The sequence below is a fragment of the Protomyctophum parallelum genome, assembly GCF_964188405.1.
Source record: "Protomyctophum parallelum genome assembly, chromosome: 15".
NCBI lineage: Eukaryota > Metazoa > Chordata > Actinopteri > Myctophiformes > Myctophidae > Protomyctophum > Protomyctophum parallelum.
Window position 1 is genome coordinate 15826197 of NC_139710.1, and position 17798 is coordinate 15843994.

A 17798-nucleotide genomic window follows, 5' to 3' on the forward strand; every position below is an offset into this window, starting at 1 on the left:
TGTTGGTTCCGGATTCCCGGGGCACATACAGTGTGTACAGTGTACATACAGTACATAGTATACCACACTAGATTCTATATACTGAAGAAATCTTTTCACCGAAAATGGACGATAACTGGTGGTAACTGTACAGGGCAAAGAGGACCCCCCCTCCCCCCTGGTCAGTATACCTACAGTACTATGCTGTAGCATCATGTTGTTTTGGTATCAACAGGTGGACGAGCTTCTGAGGAACCTCAACAGTATTTTATCAGACACGGTGAAGATGAGAGAGTTCCAGGAAGATCCCGAGATGCTTATGGACCTCATGTACAGGTGAGACACGTCTGTCTGTATGTCTGTCTGTCATATCCATCTGTCTGTTTAAAGTAACTGTCGGTGTATCTATCTACAGATATGTCGTATCTGTGTATCTCTCCTTCTATCTATCTGTCTCAAGTTTCTCTCACTGTCTATGTCTCTGTGCAGCTCTCTGTCTATACTGTTTATACTCTCTACATGTGTCTCCTGTCTTGTCATGCCGCTGGTTCTTATTTCTCTGTGGTCGGGGCTGTTTTGCTTCTATTTGCCGCCCTCACTATGGCAACCATGTGGTAGCAGTTTAGCCCTCTGATCTAGCTTTGTGTATATGCAAATGAAAAAAAAGGTGTGTGTGTGTGTGTGTGTGTGTGTGTGTGTGCGTGTGCGTGTGTCTGTGTGTGTGTGTGTGTGCTCATGTGGTGAAGAACAGACACAAAGACTGCATACATGTGTGGTATGTTGATTTAGGCTCCTTCCATGCATGTCTGCTAATGTCTCCTAGTACAAGTGTCATTCATCATGCAACTTTCTGTTTGGATTTTAGTCACAGTCACCTGATGTGTGTGTGTGTGTGTGTGTGTGTGCATGTGTGCGACCGTGCGTGTGCGCATGCATGGGCATGCAGCATCTGAGCAGAATAGCTAGTTAGCTTGACGGACTCACCTGTGCTGTGCACTGCTCACCCAGACGTTCTGTGTTCAACTCCCAAACACACTCGAGTCATTTGTGTAGAAGACATTTGGTCTCGAGATGCATATATTTATTCATACCCAAAAGTATGTTCACTCTCCCATAAATGAATTCATTCATGGGCCCCACCATATTATATGCTTGTCGCTCTCCTAGTGATTATTCGTGTATTATGCCAACTGGAAAACCATTTCCATATTTGTATTGCTCATGACAAATGCATTAAGACTGCCTCAGTACACCCGGAACACTCCAGCACTTAAAACACACATACCTATTTCACTTCAGCACACACACACACACACACACACACACACACACACACACACACACACACACACACACACACACACACTTATATTTGACATTTGGTGTCCAGATGCTGCTTACATATATTTATACCCAATTTCATGGACTCATCTGGCTTGAATTAGACACAATAATTCACCCCTTTTTGCATTGTCCTTTTTCACTACTGTTTATGTAGTCACAGGAAGGCTATCTCTATCATTTTTGAGTGGTGCAACCACTCCAAGAAACAGCAATGTCTGTGTTCGCCTATGTGTTCGCCTATGTGACGTTAATGTGTTAATGAGTACCAGTATGACATGACTATTAGTACCAGTAGGGGCGCTGTTGTGCCAGAAACAGAGAGAGAGATAGTGCTGCACTGTTGCCGGCTAAATAGAGAGAGAGAGAGAGAGAGGGAGGGGGGGGGGGGGGGGGGGGGGGGGGGCTGGGAGTTGCACCACTCAGTTCACTTTTTGTTAAAGTTTTGGCTTTTTGTGTGTGATGTAGTAGCTTAAAGTAGTGTATTTGACGCTATATACATGTACAGTATACATTAAATGCCCACCTGTTTCCTGGGTACATCACAGTAAACCCACTTACATTATCAATCTTGAACCCATTGAATCATATGGGATGCGTCATGGTTCATCCAGAACACTCCATATGTTCATAACCCACACCCCCCCCCCCCCCCCCAAAAAGAAAAAGAAACACACCTCTCTCCAGGGAGTCGCTGGTATAAAAAAAGAAAAAGGAATGGCCCATATGAAAGCCAATTTAGAAAAACACTGAGTGTACACTGCGGTTACAGATCCTAAAGGACACAATATTGCACATTTCACAACTTTGGCATGGTGTTGTAACCTCTAAATGGACTGTTGCCCGTGACTGCTCTGACAGCTGAACGCAATCGAAGGATGCAGAAAAGTTAAATTGTACATAAGTAGTGCAAGGGGAGCAATAAGAGCCATAAATCTACAGTATGCTGATGACTGCCTGATACAACCTCCCTCCTCAGGATAGCCAAGGGCTACCAGACGTCCCCTGACCTCCGTCTGACCTGGCTGCACAACATGGCGGAGAAGCACAACAACAGGAAGTGTTACACAGAGTCTGCCATGTGCCTGGTCCACGCCGCCGCCCTGGTGGCAGAGTACCTCAGCATGCTGGAGGACCACAAGTACCTGCCCGTGGGCAGTGTCACCTTCCAGGTAGAGGGTGCTGCATGCGTTCACACACACACACACACACACACACACACACACACACACACACACACACACACACACACACAGAATGTACGGAAGCATGAACCTTGTTGGTTCAGACAAATTAGATTAACACAATATTATGCTTAATAGGCACATATTGTATTGTATTTATTATTTAAGAATTGAATTGCTTGCATTTTGCCACAGCTTTATTTTAAGTGCATGTGACAAATTACCTTTGAAATGTAAAAGAAATGTAAAAACCCTTGACTACTAGCTGTGCTTGTAGTGGGTGTTTGGGTCCTATGCACCACACTGCATTACTCCTCTGCTGCTGCTGGTCCCCTCAGTGACCTGTGTGTCCAGATGGGGGAGCTGTACTCTCAAGACGTTAGCCATGTACTGTACACTGTACACTGTACTGTAACTAATGGTTGCGATGCAATGAATGCATTTTTGTACCAAGATACAGTAGTGACTGGCTAGTAAGTCAGGTGCACAGACAGTACACGCTGTAGTTTGCAATTTGTAGCAAATTCTTTAGTACATTTTGTGTTGCGCAAAAATATTCAATCTACAAGCTCACAATGCATCACATCATGAGCTTGTAGATAGGCTATTTCCTTCTGTTTTTGTTTGTTTAGTTTTTATTGAATTATTTTATTACATTTTCAATTCCTTTTTTATAATCGATTCAATCGATTTGTTTCAACTTTTACACCCCTAGTTCATTCATAGTACATCAATTTGTCGATATCAATACAATAACTAAAAAGAAAGCCAATTGCTGCGTGTGCACCTGATCTTCCTGCCTGCTGGATGGGTTGTTCTGCTGGGTCAGCACCTCTACTTATAGCCTACCAAAGACACCTGTGTTTGGGGGCTATCTTCAACAGAGAACAGAATAGTGAGTCATGCTTCAGACTGTCCCTCTCACCTGAAAACAAACCATGTCCGTGAGTCAGTGAGTCAGACATAGACGAGCACTGCTGTGGGGCTGGCACGGCACAGGACATCCTGACCTGTAGCAGTCAGCAGCAGGCCATTGATCGAATGATTATCTGATTAGTTCCATTTCCCACTGTAGGAAATCTCCTCTTGCGCGCCCATGGGTCAGCCCATCGATCATTTGATTAATTAGGACGGTAGCCGATTGATCAACTGACCGATTCCTTCCACAGAACATCTCCTCTAACGTGCTGGAGGAGTCTGCCGTGTCGGACGACATCCTGTCCCCTGACGAGGATGGGGTGTGTTCAGGACGCTACTTCACAGAGAATGGGCTGGTCGGGCTGCTCGAGCAGGCCGCAGAGCTCTTCAGCAGAGTAAGGCCTGCAATGACGTTAAATCTTAAAATATGTAGAAAATGATCTTAAAACTGTATTGTAAACTTACACCGGTAGTAGCTAAGTTTGTCACACCTTGGCTTCCATAGGGTGTGTGAAGGGGTGCTGGAGAGTTGGCTTGTTTTCACACATGGCAGTATAATTCCCCTTATTTATCACTGCCACAGATCACTTAATGAGGCTTGAAAGGACTACAGCAGTCATAGTTTAACCACATGAACCCTAGTGCAGTGGCTCTCAAAGTGGGGTCCTTGAGGGGGTTCCAATGGGTCCCCAGCTAAATTGCCTTTTAATGTTAATAGATAAAACTTTCCCTCTTGAATGATATCATGATTCTGCTAACCAACAGTAATGTCTTATTAGGGGAGCCTGTACGAGGCAGTGAATGAAGTCTATAAAATCATCATCCCAATCCTGGAGGCACGCAGAGATTTCAGAAAGCTGACTTCCACCCACGACAAACTGCACAGAGCCTTTGATAACATCATTGAGAAGGTATGTTTCTTTGCTTTTGTTTCATCAGGCGGGTTAATTACTACACAGCATATCTGATTTATAATTATACGGTAGGACACCTACTGGTTGTCAATAAAGTAATTTGAAGGAGATGGCACACTGAATATGACACTAGATGATTGTAACTTTGTTTTTATCTTTGATAAATTTTCTTTAATGAGTAATGGCAATATGAGTCTAATTATTTCTTTCTTCCAGGGACATAAGAGGATGTTTGGGACTTATTTCCGGGTGGGTTTTTATGGAGCCAAGTTTGGGGACCTGGATGAACGAGAATTTGTTTACAAGGAACCAGGGATCACACATCTGCCTGAGATATCCCAAAGACTAGAGGCAAGTGTGTGTGTGTGTGTGTGTGTGTGTGTGTGTGTGTGTGTGTGTGTGTGTGTGTGTGTGTGTGTGTGTGTGTGTGTGTGTGTGTGTGTGTGTGTGTGTGTGTGTGTGTGTGTGTGTGTGTGTGTGTGTGTGTGTGTGTGTGTGTGTGTGCGTGTGCGTGCGCACCAAGGGTGTTTAAGTGAAGCATTTATAACTTTCTGTCATCTAACTGCTATAGTAAGCTGAAAAAAGGTCCTTGAGTGTAATAGGGCTGTAATACAGTATCACTCTTTATACTATATAGCAGCATATAACTTTATATTAAACTATATCACTGTATCCTCTGAATCTAGAACTTCTACAGTCAGTGTTTTGGAGACTCCTTGGAGATGATCAAAGACTCCATACCAGTGGACCGGAACAAACTCAATCCCTGCAAGGTAGTTAAGAGAGTATTAGAATGAATCCACTTGTACTTATGGTGATGCAATGCTTGAGAATTTATCACGCAAATATCACTTACACCCCTTTTAATCTACTGTTGCAACTGTTATCATTATTCTGAATAACTCCTTACACACTAAATGTACATTACAGAACCATTGACCAATGACCATGTAGTTGGTATGTTAATGATTAACCATTTAATTGATTAATACTTGTATAATGAATAGTTTATTTTCATCAGAAAGCCAGGCTACTGACTAAACACTGATTTAAGTTGTATTGGTCATTTAATAAATAGCAGATCTGGGCGCCTGCTGGCCTAGTGGTCAAACATCAATATTGTGCATTGCCTTATTTAATAATTACCATATCCAAATGCAGGCATACATCCAGATCACCTTCGTGGAGCCCTACTTTGACGATTATGAGATGAAAGACCGGCTGACGAACTTTGAGAAGAACTTCAACCTGCGACGCTTCATGTACACCACGCCGTTCACCAAGAGTGGCCGGCCGCGGGGAGAGCTGAACGAGCAGTACAAGAGGAAGACCATCCTGACCACCATGCATGCCTTCCCGTACATCAAGACTCGCATCAACGTCATACAGAAAGAGGAGGTAGGCTCCATGTTCTACTGCCTCGGTACATAACACAAAAATGTAATGTCTGTATGCTTGATATTTGTGATCTATGCTGCAATTCTTTGATCTTAAGCATGCAGTACTCATGTCAACTCACATATTTTTACGTTCAAGTGGAATTTGAAGTTTGAGCTCTTTCAACTATTAGAGCCTCAATTTCATTGAAGCCCTTGCGTGACCAAGGGATAACCCTGTAAGATGTCCCTGGGTACTTATGTGTCATTGTAAATGAAGTAGCTCAAGGCTTAGGTTCTTCTCTTCTCATTTCTGGCTTTCAGAAACAGAATCATCTTTAGAAGAGTTGGAAGAAATAAAATAACACAACATACAGGAGTTTTGATCACACTTTACAAATCAGGATCCAACTGGCTCATATTGATTTTGGATGACAGTAGAAAACAGCATTTTTTTAACGGAATGTCCCTGCGAACAGAGGTTTGGAATCACCCGCCATGGCATCATTTTACAACTGGCGCATTTTCACCATTCTTTCTGTCTTGTCTCTCCAGTTTGATCTGACTCCTATTGAGGTGGCGATTGAAGACATGCAGAAGAAGACGAGAGAGCTAGCCATTGCCACACACAGAGAGCAGCCAGATGCTAAGATGCTACAGATGCTGCTGCAAGGCTCTGTGGGAGCGACCGTTAACCAGGTATCATACAGCTACCGAGTGGGGAGCGCTAGCTATTATTTACCGTTTCCCCATCTAATCCCTTCTTGTCATAACACAAAGCACCTGCTCTGTTGAGGTCTATTTAATTCAATGAACAAAATGATTGGCAAATGATCTGTTCTTCTTTTAAATTATTGCCCTCTGCGTAGCAACATCTTGTCCTTTTCTCTTAATCCCAGACGGATTCTCATTAGCATAAACAAACATAAACCAACCTGTATTTATTGAAGACATTTACAGTTTCCATAGTGCAGTAATCACAGGGCACAGGTGGGGGGACGTGACGTTGATTGCACATCAAAGCCCTCAGTCCATCCGCTGCCCCTAATCCTCCCTCCTCTCTCTGCCTTCTCTCCTGATTTAGTTAAAACATCAATTGGCATCCCCTTCTCCCCTTTCATGTTCCTGTGCCGCATGGCACACCGCTGAACTGCAGCTCTCTTTGATCTGATGGCTCCTAGCGCCTGTCGGCTAAATGTTGGAGTAATGACAGAGCTAGCTGCTACAACAGCCCCACCCCCCCAGATGCTTCGTCTTCTATATTCTAAATCTGACAGGCCCCGTGTTTCAACATGATGGCTATATATCATCTATGTATCTATATCTATATACTATCCTATATTACCAGTAAGACGCCTGAGGGCGAGGTCGTGTGCAGTGGCCATATATGGAGCGTGTCTTCAGTCTACAGGGTTTGATGAGGTCAGATGTCAGAACAGTTCAGCTCTATATTTATGTAGATCTAAGGGTGGCAGTGGGGGCAGTGTCTTTTTTTCTTTTTTTTTAAACATATGTTTATTGATTTTCTTTAAAGTACAAAGAAGTATTTTCAAAACAATTTACATATATTTCCCCCCCCACCACATCCCCATGGCAGCACAAATACAAACAAAATCTTATCACAAAATTATTTGACAATAAATACAGAACAAAAATAATAATGACAAAACTAAAAATAAAACGAAAATAAAACACATTACATACAGTTAAACAAAACACATTACATACAGTTAAACAAACAAATGCACAGTTCCCTACCCCCACCCCACAGCTGACTACTCCAATTAACCACTATACATCCAAAGCCTCTTCAATATCACCTCGCTTAATGAAGTCCAAGAACTTCTCCCATATCTTATAGAATACTGCAGGTTTCTTCCTAATTACATATGTTAGTTTCTCATGTGCCAAACTGGTTGTTAAGTTCCTCAGCCAAAAGCCGATCGTAGGGGCATTGACATTCTTCCAACATAGCGCAATTGAGCGTCTGGCCTGTAACAGGGGGGGGGGGGGGGGGGGGGGGCAGTGTCTTGAGTGTACAGGGTTTGATGAGGGCCCAGGTAAGGCCGGGCCTTAATTTTCGGGCATGTTGTGAGAACTCTAGTTTCCGCTGGCTGCCGTCGCCGCTGCACAAATAACTTTGGGGTAGGGAGTTTAAATGGACAGGTATCAGTCAAAAGGGACACATCAAAGAGGAAGGATGGATGGGGAAGGATCAACATATGGAATGTCTTCTTCTTCTTCTTCATGGGGTTTTATGGCGGTTGGCATGTCTGAACAGGTTCTGACATATATCCATATACTAATGTTGTTGACATCAGGGATCTCCATATATGGGCTTAATTGCGACAGCAGGTCGCATTTACTATGTCATAGTAAATGCGACCTGCTGTCGCAATTAATGTCATAGTAACTATGACATCCCTGATGCTGTCACGTTATGTTACGAGACTTGGGCACCATATTTGGGGGCTTTCACCATATATGGGGATTTTGAGTGATACACTGACTGACTGACTGATGGGAAATGTGGCTAGTGGGAGGGCCAGACGGCTACCAGACCACGGCCACGTCACTCTGACTCAGACATAACCATAAACACACCCGTCATCCCAATATAGAGGCATATAGATGGGTTTGGCAAGGATTCAGGGGAGTACGATGCCCACCATTGTGTAGTTCGGTATGCGGTTGTCCAGAATCCACCACCGATATATCCATATATGCCTATATATGCCTATATATATATATATATATATATATATATATATATATATATATACTGATTACTGATGACATCAGGGATCTCCATTGGGTATAAACGGACAAGGCCTGACAGATACAGAGATCTCCATATACAGTATGGGCAAAAAAGGGACAGTCGGGACTCAGACATCGGTCGAATTGGCGGTGCATCGTAGGTGTGAGGGTCAAGTAGCGGCCCAAACCGCAAATGTGCGAGGGCTGCATGGCCCGAACTGCTATTATATATATACTGTATACAGTATAATGTTCAGCAGCAGCCCCTGTAAACATATAACTCTGTAATAATGGAAGAGATATCGTGTTTTGGGGATGTCTGTCCATGCTCTAGCCCAAGAGAGCTGTTAGTAATGCTAATCAGCTCTGTTTAGATGTGCCTGTCATGACGGTGGGCGAATGAGCCTCGCTGTGGTTTTATGATAGGATAACAAGATCTCACACAGGGCGTATAGGAAGACAAATGGCAGGTCGGCACGGGGGTTTGCAAGTGATGTTGGCTGAATGTTTCTTTTTTGTCCCCTTGTGTTCGAAATCGAAATCTGGTTCGCAGTAGCAGTTCACCCACTAGCAAGCCATCTTCCTCAGAGTGAGAGAGAATAATTCTTTACCCTGTTCTTTAACCCATTCTGACCTGAGATCAGATTCTATAAATGTCTGTTTGAAAATAACCAAGTATAAGTATTTATTTTATCCATTTATTACACCAAAAGGGGTTCCCGCCTAAAATGGGTTAAATGCACATGCACACCGGTTGAACTTTTCCTTTCTCTTTATTCTTCCTCCTCTCTGCAGGGCCCGTTGGAGGTGGCCCAGGTTTTCCTGAATGAGATCCCAGCGGACCCCAAGCTCTTCCGTCACCACAACAAACTACGGCTGTGTTTTAAAGAGTTCATTATGAGGTACGATCCGGTCCAAACCTAGATCCAGTCTAACGTACATAACATGTTGCGACAACTCAGAAAAGAGGGGGAAAGCCCTTTGAACCTGTGGTGGGCCAGTATCCGAACAGGCTCCTCCATCATATTTATTTGTCCCCTTAGGGAGTGAGAGTTAATTTCGGGTGCATTTGTACACTTGTTGACTCGTTGAGTTAAATGAACACCCAGGATTTGACCATGTAAAGAGGGTACTGTGACTGTTGGAGAGATGGGGCTGATAATATATATATTGGATGATACTTCAGGGAAGACTGACAGGTATGATGAATGTGATTTATTATAACTCATCTTGACAAGGTCTTTTTCCATTTCCCACATGACATATAAAGATGTTTTTCCCCCATAATATTGCTCAGCTGGTTTTAATTTCAATGCAGTTGCAAAACATGATTGTTCCCAAGAGTTGTTTGAATATGTTTTTGAATATTCAAAACATCTGAGTGTGTATTTGCATGTGTGTATACATCTACATAACAGGACAATCTTTTCATTTTAATATCCTTAGCTTACAGTACATCACATTCCAACTGTTGTGCTGCGAGGAGGTCAGCAAATATTTACAGTAATTTCCCAAACATAATTTTCCCCCCTAATGCATGCAAGATGAGACTCATTTCTACAGAACTATGCCATGTTTTTTTTTCTTTTCTTTTTTTCAAAATGGAATTAAGGAAAGCTTCACTTGTATGCTATTCTTTCCACCTCATACGTTGGAGCTCATGTCTAATCTTTCAAATGTCACCCATTCCTTAATCCTGCTTATTTCAGTAATAATTAATTCTTCTTAATATTATTGAGGCTGTATGTACAGTATGTAACAAGTAACTCTGCCCACAGTGACTCTATACAGTGTATCAGCATCATTATAAAGGGCAATATTGTACGTGTTTTTGGCTTTTGTGCCTTTATTGATAGTTACAGTGAAGACAGACAGGAAAGAGAGAAGGGGAGAGACATGCAGCAAAGGTTGTCATGAACGGGACTCCAACACGCGACGTGCTGTCAGGCCAGAGCCTATATGTGGCATGCGCCTGGACCACTAGGCCAGCAGGCGCCCAGATCTGCTATTTTCACTGAATGTTTGCCCAAGAATAGAGATGCTACTGTATAAGGGTTCATAGAGATGCTAAGGGTTCAAGCCCTTTTTGCCAATGGACAAAAAATCCTAACATCTGGCTTTTGTCTTTACTGAAAGAGGTTTCAATTGACATTGGGACAAATGAGCAGTAGTCACAGGTATTTATCGGTATAATGGCATTCATTTTATTTATTTCTATTTGTTTGTATACAGTATATAATTGGAGGTTGCTACCGACACGGCAACATTTCAGCACTACTTCTGCAGCCGTAGGACAAATGTTGCTGCTGTTACTAACTGCAGTGTTTATTTGTTTTTTGGCCAGGTGTTTGGTGCCCCCCTGAGCTTGGTGTCCAGTTGTAGTTTTAGCCCCTAAAGCCTGTGCATTAAACAGTAACACAAACTTCAGAAGAATGTGGTGTTGACATAATGTTGTGACATAATGTCATTCAGGTTACATCTTCCAAATATGGAAGCTCTATCCAATCGCAGTTTGTGTTGTTCAATTAGGAAAACACACGAAAATGTAAAAGGAACAAACCAAAAGGGAGACAAAAAGCAACCTAGCATTCGTAACAGTACTAGAAGAATAAGGAATGGGTCACATATACTGTGAGAAGGAGTTCCTTGGCAAGTAAATCTATGAATTTACAAAATATAATATCATTCACAGTCGCATTCTCTGTACATTTCAAGACAGGAAGTGAGTTAATTAAATATCCGCAGATGCGATGGAAAATTCTCATCGGCAGTTCATAGACGATGTGCACATTTACTGTATACTGTTACACAACATTGCCGTTTTCCATATTACTCTCATTAAAAGCAGAGAGATAAACTCAGACATGTGTTTGCAATCTTCACCGTCTCTCCGCTTTCCTGCCCACACCAGGATTTGGCCCTTATACATGTCATGATGGAACACCCCATACCTGTCCTCTGCACTGACTTCAGAGCCTGTGGTGTTCAGCTGTCACCATGTACTCTCCCTTTCTCGGCATATGGGGAAGAATAGGATTTTATTTCTCAGCCATTTGTGACCGTGAAAGTCTATTTTGTTCCACTGCTAATACAGATGTCTTGGAAACGGCCCTGTAGGGAAGACATCGTTAGGTTCTCATTATAGCAGAGAATACTTGGAAACTACCAACAAGGCGCTCCATATACTGTCAAGTACATTGTTAACCCTTATAGAGAGGAACTGTGCACCAATATAGGTGATGTCATGCAGCCATTCATTCATTCTACCGTTCCACTAGACATTTCTCACTTACAGTATACCCACCTCCTCTCCTCATCTTTCCTCTGCTCTGCTCTCCTCTTCTCCACCGTGTAGATGTGGGGAGGCGGTTGAGAAGAACAAGTACCTGATCACATCAGACCAGAAGGAGTATCAGCAGGAGCTGAAGAAGAACTACAATCGCCTGAGAGAAAGCCTGAGGCCTATGCTGGAGAGGAAGATCCCTGAGCTGTACAAACCCATCATCAGACCACTTCTGGAGCACAGGTAAATATCTGTAGACAGGTATGTTCTTTGGAAGAACCATAGTTCTATAGTTTTTCTTTTCTTTTAATCTAGTTTTTTCGTAATGCAGTAGTTTTTATTTTATGTCTGTTTTGTGAAGCGACGTTGAGTAGTAGAAAAGTGCTATATAAATTGTATTATTAATCTGTACATGATTAGTTATTGGTAGTTGAATATTATTGCTTGTTTCCCCCAAAAGACTGTTTAGACTAAACCGGCTTGGAGTTTTTCAGATCATGTTATTTCCGGGTGTCTTCTTCTTCGGAAGTCCTAGGATCACTCAGGGTGTGGAAGAGCATTTTACCAGCATTAAACTTGAGTGTTTTGTGTCATCTCCCGCTGTCACTGTTGTGATTCAGCACCAAAGACACTTTCCCTTTCTGCCCGATGTGTGCGACTTGGACTAGAGAGACTTTGACCATTGTAATACATTGTGTGTTTGTTGAAGACAATGCTGAGAGTTTAGTATAGTGAAAATAGCAGATAATAATAATAATAAAACTTTATTTGTATAGCACCTTTCATGACATGAAATGCAGCTCAAAGTGCTTTACAGAACAATGGAGAATAAAAAAGAAAAGCAAGGCAACGACATTAAAATACAAGCAGTAATTCAATACAGTGAGGACATGAATAACAAAAAATAAAAGAGCAATTAAAAGCAATGTTGTAGAAGTGGGTCTTGAGCTGTGCTTTAAAAATGTCTACAGAGGCTGCCTGTACAGTGGGAGCTTGTTCCATGCTGACGGCCCGTAGAAGCAAAAAGCTGCTTCCCCGTATTTTTTAGTTGCCATTTTGTTAGGCAAAGCGAGCAGGCCAGCAGTGGAAGACCTTAGGGGGCGGTTTGTATTTCCTTTAGTTCTTTTTTAATTGAATCCTGCTCTTGCCCAATGTCAGTCACCAGATACAGGCATGTTTTGATAAAGGCCCATGTCTGGCTAAATGTCCATCATCCACGCCATGTTGCTTTCAATCAATCTCAGAGCAGTAGACTTAAGTGTTTGTAATGCATGTCTTTTTTGACATGTGAGGATGTATTTTATCTTGCTGTTATTGTGTGCTCCTACCACACCGTGCAAACCTGATCCAAACGGTCCCCTTCCCTGCTCTCTCTCTCTCTGCCTGTCTCCTTTTTACCGACTCCACCTCCTCTCTTCACGCCTAATCTTGTGTTTATGTCTCTCTGCTCTTCCTGCCTCCTCCCTCCTCTTCTGTACCCCCCCCCCCCCCCAAAGGGATTCCTTCAAACGGTTGAGTTTCCGCAGAACTCAAGAGGAAAACTCCTGAGATGCATCTCTGAGCGAGCATAAAGAAAAGGATGTCACACAGCAGAGACGGGAGGAGAAGAGATAAGATGAAAGAGGAGAGGACAGAAGAAAGGGACGGCTCGCTGGAGATGGCCCTGCAATGCTGTGTGGGGTGGAGAATTACAGTACAAACGTGTCTGTTCACAACAACACAATCTAGTTTCTAAGACCACTCTAGTGTTTTTTTTTTTTTTTTTAAGGTTGCTGTGTTTTGCTTTATTCTCATGTTTTTTCTTTTTTCATTCTTAGTCAGTTGTTTGCCATAGGAAGTGAAGGAGGAAGTGGGATAAGGACATTACGTAACAGTGGGGATAGAGATTGTGAACACAGTGAAGCTTATTCAAAATGCCAGTGCACCTTCATATTTCTGTTCTTGCTTCTATTTGTGTTGACTTTTGGGATGACTTAAAGTCCTGATAATGCTGCAAACCCTCTGAACAGAAAAAACCTCAGTGTCAATGTATTAATTTGTAACTGAGGATTTTACTGGGTACCTGTAGGCAGGTTGGATGAGGATGAGAATAGAGGTCCTTGCTGGCCCAGGGACTGTGTGTGTGTGTGTGTGTGTGTGTGTGTGTGTGTGTGTGTGTGTGTGTGTGTGTGTGTGTGTGTGTGTGTGTGTGTGTGTGTGTGTGTGTGCGCACACGCACCTAAGCAAAGCATGCTTATGACAATGTGTGCACTCAGAAATGTGAAAAATAAATGTGTATGCATTTGAATAGTATAATGGCAATATGCATTATATTTTGCTTGTGTGCTGAAGCGTTTTTTGTACTAAATGATTGATGTCAAATGATGATGATTCAAGGGCTTCTGAGCATCCACCCCTCTCAGTGTCACTGGATGGTATGTGCCACTCCGCACAGCAATTCTATGGATGGATTTCACTGTAAAAATAGATGCAACATATTCCTGCTTTGATTACCAAGTCCATGTACTTGATGTTATTTTTTGTTAGAAACAATATCCTGTGTAGATATTAGCAGAGTTTTAACTTATTAAAAGTGAACCAAAACAATTTCACTGAAGTCAGATATGGAATTGGTCATGGTACATAACTTAGCTGTATGTTGATAAATGAGGCTAATTTTTAAATCCACATGATAATATATGTAATGCTGATAATAAATTAGACACTTACAAAGAAAATGTTTACAATCTTTGAGAGATTATTTTGCATTTTATTCTACGGAAAAGAAACATTTTTAGATCGATGGCAATAATCATTTTATATTACCATGATTCTTGTGTCACAGTGATGATGCAGGTCTCAATAAATTCTTAGTAACATTGTACATATAACAGTGGTGTCTTAATTGATTGTAAATACATTATTTGTTAGGATATTTAGACTTATAGTGCCACATTTAAACCATTAGTTGTTTACTAACCAGAGCTGTGATGTTTTATGAGGTAGTCATCATATTGTGCTTTCAGCATACATTCCAAGATAGAAAGCTCTCTACTTGGCAGTAAATGTCACATTGCATTCCATTTAGTTTTCTGTTATAGCCTAGGCCATGTGTTTTCTCCACCCATTACAAATGTATAGACAATTGGTATCTGTTTGTTATTAATAGTGGCATTTAAGCACTGGAAACTGTACATTTTTCCTTTTTTTATGCTAACATGCATTGTATGTGGAATTATAATTCCTTTTGATGCACAAAATGTCAAGGTCACGCACCTGAATAAAACTTAATATATAAGTGTTGTACTGCAAATTCATCAACTCAGAAATGTAGCACTAATTAATCAATACAAAGAAAGTGTCAGACTTACATGTATAATGATACTTAACATCTCTGTATGGGTCCTCATTAATGTTCAATTTGATGGTACCATTTCTGTCTATAGTCATGCGTATGATGTGCGCGTTTGTGTGTGTTTGTGCGCGTGTGTGCATGGGAAAAGTACTTAATTTTGTTAAGTCTATACTTAACTATACTATACTTAAAATGATTTAATGTACCAAATCCAAAAGTAGAAAGTACTCATTATGCAGAATGTCGAAAACGAGATACAACTAGGGTATTCCTAAATAAATAATTTCAAACAAACAACTTTAAAAATGCATAAAAATCGTTTTAAAATAGTAGATCTACTAGTCAGGGGATATTAATAAAATCTGGGAATAAATGTCTTACCAATAATTTTCTTCGCCAATGTGTTTCTACTAACATATATCCCACATTGGTTTTGTGGCAGCTGCTGAAAGTTGGGGTACCATCAACAACCAATAGCCTATGCCCTATGATATAGGCTATTGGTATAATGACATTTAGAATATGCAAAATGTTCTAAATATCATTATACTTAAAGTAGCATGTGACGTGTCAAACTAGGGGTTTTTCATGATTCTGAAATAATTCCAAGCATTCGTTTTACACGAAAAACACTCCTTGGGCTAAATTCGGCCATAGCCACTTGCCCAAATGTGCCCAAATGTGCTGACCTCATTACATTTGTACATCACACATGCTACTTAAAGCACAATGACATTTAGAAAATTTTGCCTTATATTGGTTGTTGATGGTTGGTACACGTACCCCAACTTTTAGCAGCTGTCAAAAATTCCCCTAGGGTGGTTGAATAGAAACCAATGTGGGATATGTTAATAGATGATCCTTCATCCTTTACAAACACATTGGTGAAGAAAATTCTTTGTAAAGAATGCAGAGCAGAGAAGTGGTTATTGTATTTTTGTAGTAGCCTATGTTTATAATTTGTAATACAACACATCTATAAAGTATATAACTATAACTAAGTTGTCAAATAATTGTAGTGGAGTAAAAGTAATTGCCTCTGAGATGTAAACAAAAAATACCTCTAAATTATACTAGTAGTACTTCAATGAGTAAATGTACTTTTTTTTAGTGGTGCAACCACTCCTACAACCAGCAATGTCCGCGTACACCTATGTATATGGTCATGTACCCATGTGGTCATGAGCACCAGTATATGATTATAGGGTACCAGTAGGGGGCGCCAGAAACAGAGAGAGGTAGGCATATAGTGCTGCAATGTTGCCTGCTAATGAGAGAGAGAGGGGGGGAGCTGCACCACTCAGTTCACACGGGTGTGATTTTTGGTGTCACGGTGGGGTGTGTGTGGGCTCCGTCTTTTGAGCTAATTTAGAACTTCCTGTCTGAGAGCTAGCTAATTTAAGACATCCGGTTGCCTTCAGAATAAAATAAGGTTATTTAATTAATAATTATTACATTACATTATTAGTATTATTATTACATTACAGTTATTGTAAAGACACACATTATGTTTCTGTGTAAAAATAAGTAATTAAATAACATCAAAAAGTTATCTAAATGGATAAATGCTATTCACTGGAGTGAATATTCTATTATATTCTAAAAACGACTTATAAATCCTAAAGCCTTGTTTATACTTCACTGTGCAACGGTCCTATGCTGGACAATAGCAGATATGCAAACTCACAGCACATCTCATTCAAGACACTGAACTTGCAGATCTGCCATTTTTGAACACACTATAAAGTTAACCATTTATCATGCTGCTCTACGTGGCACTGCATTCTGTGACATTAAACCAAATGGCATTTTCCACTCTATGACACTACTGTTCTACATTTTTGTCTAATAAAATAGGCTATTAATTTAATCAATCAAACTGCATTAACTAACAGAGATACTACTAACCAAGCTATCCATGTCAACATGCTCTATGGGAGTCTCAATAACAGGTATAAGTAACGTTTAATGTTTAGTAATGTTTAATGTAGCAGAAGAGGCCATTCATTGAACAGAGTTTTGCACAATTTTAACATCCCAGATCGATTGAAATATGAATCTACTGTGCTGTGCTACACCATGATATATTAAGAGTAGCCTACAATAACATTCCATTGTGAATAAAAACCTATTAACCACAGTGTAATGCTAAAGGTTTCATCACAGGGCTGTCTGCTTCATGTAATATCATTAAAAGTGTTGTTGGTGACAGTTATATGAGTTAGAAGCATTAAGACCCATTTTAACCCTCAATGGCTTCCTTTCTGACAAATAACGTTATTGTAAAAAAAAAAAAAATTCACGCGTTCATATGTAGCTATTTTGCATTAGAAGCGGATGGGACCAAGGGACCCGGATGTAACGTAAGAGGACTACAATAGATTCGCGGTTAAATCTCGCGGGCGTGGCCTCACACCGGAAGGAAGTGCCGCCGCCCTCAAATACGGAAGAGACGCGTGGAGGTAGGTTTGGTCAGTGTTTGTTTGGAACGTGCCACGTCACCATCGCGGGTCCGTCTTCGGAGCAAGTAAGTGATTAAATGTTATTTAATACTTAACGCTGTTGTTGTTTGTGTGTTCAAACGTCTATCACTTGAAGTTACTTGTTATGATGTTTATATATGATGTTTGTACGAAACTGTAAAACAGTGTTTCAGTAGCCGAATGGTTAGTGTCGAAGGTTTATAAACAACTATGCCCGGCCTCAATG

At 41.1% G+C, this 17798-nt stretch overlaps 1 protein-coding gene across 2 annotated transcripts in view; it reads left to right on the plus strand.

The window, feature by feature from the left end:
* Window positions 1–15025, plus strand: part of dock8 (dedicator of cytokinesis 8) — an 83539-nt gene extending 68514 nt beyond the window's left edge. For both annotated transcript variants that reach the window (XM_083784499.1, XM_083784500.1), the window contains 11 exons: window positions 215–315; window positions 2300–2492; window positions 3674–3817; window positions 4202–4333; window positions 4553–4687; window positions 5023–5109; window positions 5498–5734; window positions 6268–6411; window positions 9268–9374; window positions 11828–11998; window positions 13252–15025. In XM_083784499.1, coding sequence (XP_083640625.1) covers window positions 215–315; window positions 2300–2492; window positions 3674–3817; window positions 4202–4333; window positions 4553–4687; window positions 5023–5109; window positions 5498–5734; window positions 6268–6411; window positions 9268–9374; window positions 11828–11998; window positions 13252–13303 — 1503 coding nt within the window. In that variant the 3' untranslated portion in view covers window positions 13304–15025. The remainder of the gene's footprint in view (window positions 1–214; window positions 316–2299; window positions 2493–3673; window positions 3818–4201; window positions 4334–4552; window positions 4688–5022; window positions 5110–5497; window positions 5735–6267; window positions 6412–9267; window positions 9375–11827; window positions 11999–13251) is intronic.
* Window positions 15026–17798: the final 2773 nt, after the last annotated feature.